General features: G+C 36.8%; 1 protein-coding gene across 1 annotated transcript; it reads right to left on the bottom strand.

The window, feature by feature from the left end:
• Positions 1 to 978: 978 nt before the first annotated feature.
• LOC137639424 (uncharacterized) lies at positions 979 to 2019 on the bottom strand. Its single transcript, XM_068371698.1, has one exon. It carries the CDS (start codon positions 2017 to 2019, stop codon positions 979 to 981), a length of 1041 nt encoding a protein of 346 aa, XP_068227799.1.
• Between the last annotated feature and the right edge of the window lie 2281 nt (positions 2020 to 4300).

Raw genomic sequence — 4300 nt, 5'->3', positions numbered from 1 at the left:
TTATACGTGATAATAATCAGTGAATTAAGAGTAAGATTCGTCAGATGATGATAAAAAATACGCATAAAATTATAAAAATAATCAAAGTATTTCTATTATTTTGATTAAGGCAAATAATGTTCAATTAAATTTTTAACCAAAACAATTCACCAAAGTAATGTTCAACAGAATATTTCATTTTACTTGATAATAATCAGTGAATTAAGAGTAAGATTTATCAGATGATGATAAAAATTACGCATAAAATGATAAAAATAATCAAATTATTTCTATTATTTTGATTAAGGCAAATAATGTGCAATTAAATTTTTAACAAACACAATTCATCAAAGTAATAATCAACAGATTACTTCATTATACGTGATAATAATCAGTGAATTAAGAGTAAGATTCATCAGATGATGATAAAAATTACGCATAAAATGATAAAAATAAAGTATTTCTATAATTTTGATTAAGGAAAATACTGTTCAATTAAATTTTTTAACCAACACAATTCACCAAAGTAATAATCAACAGACTATTTCATTTTACGTGATAATAATCATTGAATTAAGAGTAAAATTTACAGCAGAATACATATTTACAGCCTCATATATTATCTAATTAAAAATATAGTGAATAATCATTAAAATAAAACTCAGTAATGATCAAATAGGATGTGATAAAAGGAATAAGTACTGCTAATATCTAGCGCGAATGAACAGCATGGAAAAATAAAAAAGTGATACCTTAAATGAGAGAGAATGAGAGAGAGAGAGAGAGAGAGAGAGAGAGAGAGAGAGAGAGAGAGAGAGAGAGAGAGAGAGAGAGAGAGAGAGAGAGAGAGAGAGAGAGAGAGAGAGAGAGAGAGAGAGAGAGAGAGAGAGAGAAGGCGTTTTAAACTTGAGGGAACGGAAAGAAAGGAAATAGCAAAAAAATTAGTAAAAAAAAACTGTTACCAAATAATTATAATCATTCCACCGTACCGTTACTATTTTAGCATAAAATGTTACAGTTGTCCTTCCATACGGAGCGAAGGGGAAGAAGGATTGGAGAGGAGGAAGTACTGGGGAGGAGTAAGGATTGAGGAGGAGGAGTAAGGATTGGGGAGGAGGAAGGATTGGGAAGGAGGAATGATTGGGGAGGCGGAAGGATTGAGGAGGAGGAAGGATTGGACAGGAGTAAGGATTTGGTAGGAGTAAGGATGTGGAGGAGGAAGGATTGGACAGGAGTAAGGATTGGGAGGAGTAAGAATTGAGGAGGAGTAAGGATTGGGGAGGAGGAAGGATTGGGGAGGAGGAAGGATTGGGGAGAAGGAAGGATTGAGGAGGAGGAAGGATTGGGGAGGAGGAAGGATTGGGGAGGAGGAAGGATTGGATAGGAGTAAGGATTGAGCAGGAGTAAGATTCGAGGAGGAGGAAGGATTGGGGAGGAGTAAGTATTGGGCAGGAGTAAGAATTGGGCAGAAGTAAGGATTGGGAACGAGTTAGGATTGGGAACGAGTAAGGATTGGGCAGGAGGAAGCATTGGGGAGGAGGAAGCATTGGGGAGGAGTAAGGATTGGGCTGGCGTAAGGATTAGGGAGGAAGAAAGATCGAGGAGGAGGAAGGATCGAGGAGGAGGAAGGATTGGGGAGGAGTAAGGATTGAGGAGGAGGAAGGATCGAGGAGAAGGAAGGATGTGGCAGGAGTAAGGATTGGGAAGGAGGAAGAATTGGGGAGTAATAAGGATTGGGCAGGAGTAAGGATTGGGCAGAAGGAAAGACTGGGCAGGAGTAAGGATTGGGCAGGAGTAAGGATTGAGGAGGAGTAAGGATGTGGCAGGAGTAAGGATTGGGTAGTAATAAAGATTGGGGAGGAGTAAGGATTGGGGAGGAGGATGGATCGAAGAGGAGGAAGGATTGAAGAGGAAGAAGAACTGAGGAAAGGAAGGATTGTGGGAGTACGGATTGGGGGTACGGATATAAGGATGAGTCAAGAGAAGGGTTTGGTAGGTTGCTGAAACCATATAATCATTACGTCTCGATTTTTGGAACATAAAGAACGAGTTTGGCAGGTGAAGAGAGGTGGAAAGGTGAGGTATACTGTAGAGGTGAAACACTTGCGGGGTGGAGGAGCTAGATACGAGAATTAAAGACTTTAGTCTCTCATTTGTTTAATGAACGAGGTGAATTGCATTTTCTCTCATTTATGTTTTAAGAGTTTAGTCTCTCATTTGATTAATGAACGAGTTAAATTGCTTGTTCTATCATATATGTTTTAAGAGTAATCTCTCATTTGATTGATTAACGATGTAAATTGCTTTTTCAATCATTCATGTTTTAAGAGTTTAGTCTCCCATTTGATTAATGAACAATGTAAATTGCATTTTCCTTCATTTACATTTTAAGAGGTTAGTCTCATGAACTAGTTAAATTGCTTTTTCTATCATTTATATTTCAAGAGTTTAGTCTCTCATTTGATTGATGAACGATGTAAATTGCATTTTCTATCAATTGTGTCGTTGATTAGGCAATCTTGATTAGTTAAAGTTTTTATAGTTTATATAGGAAATACTTATTTTAATGTTGTTACTGTTCTTAATATATTTAATTTTTCCTTGTTTCTTTTCCTCACTGGGCTATTTTCCCTGTTGGAGCCCCTGGGCTTATAGCATCCTGCTTTTCTAACTAGGGTTGTAGCTTAGCAAGTAATAGTAATAGTAATAATAATAATAATAATGTAACGTTGAAAATGAAGGATATAATATATTTAAGACAATTGTGTTTGAATGTGTACTCTCATGTTTAATCAAAATTCAGGTAAATAGTTGGCTAGAAATGGGTTGAATCTATGTATGCCTATCTATCTAAATATCTAGCCGTCACTTTTGACGGGTCGCTTACACTACTTTTCTTAATAATGAATCACTCGACTGTGATGACCTACAAATGACTTTAAATTGTTGCATACCAATAATTCAAAAAGCTTGAGGAGACGGCTATTAAAGGTTTAAAGGCCGCTCATGAATGGCAAAGGCAAGGGACAGTATGATCAGAGACCATGACTCCTCTTCGCCCAAGCTAGGACCAGGGAGGGCCAGGCAATGGATGCTGATGACTCAGCAAGTAGATTTATAGGTTGCCCAAATTTACATTCCTTAGCTTTCAAGGATGGTGAGGTTGCAGACAATAAAGAAACTATCGAGCTTGAGCGGGACTTGAACCCCAGGTAGTGACGTTTCCAATAGGCCACCGCAAACCTTATTATTATTATTAATATTAATATTATTATTATTATTATTATTATTATTATTATTATTATTACTATCCAAGCTACAACCCTAGTTGGAAAAGCAAGATGCTATAATCCCAAGGGCTCCAATAGGGAAAAATAGCCCAGTGAGGGAAGGAAATAAGGAAATAAATAAATGATGAGAACAAATTAACAATAAATCATTCTAAACACAGTAACAACGTCAAAACAGATATTTCATATATAACCATAAAAAGACTTATGGGAAATTGTCACCTGATTAATGTTACCACTTTTAAAATGTTAGCATTTATTTCTCTTTACTACACACCATATGGACCATGTTGGTTTAAAGCTAACTACTCAATCAGCACTTCCAATTAAATACTGAAATAATTGATGATGTATTAACCTCTGTGTTCTTATATTGTATGAAAGATTTGACAAAATAAACTACAGTACCTAAAAATCTTTTTGAAGCTTCATAAAAGTGACATATCATTACATTTAATTAACATAGAATTCTATCTTGATCCCTCTCCAAGCATTAATCCTATAACAAATTGAGTTACGCCTTAACAAGCAACTTTAATTTGTTAAGCTGACCCTCTCTCTCAATAAATGTACTGATGCAATGAATACACTAAACTCGTTCTTAATTGACTGCTGTATCAGTTAAATGGCCCTAAACAACCTTGTCTACACTAATAACATGATTCTAATCAACATTCAATGCATGACTTCAATCGCCTTGTCAATGACTGCACTAGATTTAGAGGCTTAAAGGCAACTCATGAATGGCAGAGGCAAGGGACAGTAACATTGCCCTATCAAGCAGGATAATGCCCTAGAGACTGACCATATATACATATGATCAGAGCCCAAACCCCCTCTCCACCCAATCGACGACCACGGAGGGCCAGGCAATGGCTGCTGATGACCAAGCAGATAGACCTATTGGCTCCCCAAACCCACCATCCTTAGTTCACAAGGATAGTGAGGTTGCAGCGACCAGAGGAACTACCAAGTTTGAGCGGGTGTGCAGAGATGTATATATTTTAAAACGAAACGAAGATTGATTGACT

This window comes from Palaemon carinicauda, chromosome 4 (genome assembly GCF_036898095.1).
Source record: "Palaemon carinicauda isolate YSFRI2023 chromosome 4, ASM3689809v2, whole genome shotgun sequence".
Lineage (NCBI taxonomy): Eukaryota > Metazoa > Arthropoda > Malacostraca > Decapoda > Palaemonidae > Palaemon > Palaemon carinicauda.
The sequence above is the reverse complement of the archived record's forward strand: the minus strand, read 5'-3'. Positions and strand labels throughout refer to the sequence as shown.

Bases quoted from the DNA above. Each gene is read 5' to 3' on its own strand.
- LOC137639424 (XM_068371698.1), bottom strand. From the start codon at position 2,019: ATGTTCCAAAAATCGAGACGTAATGATTATATGGTTTCAGCAACCTAC.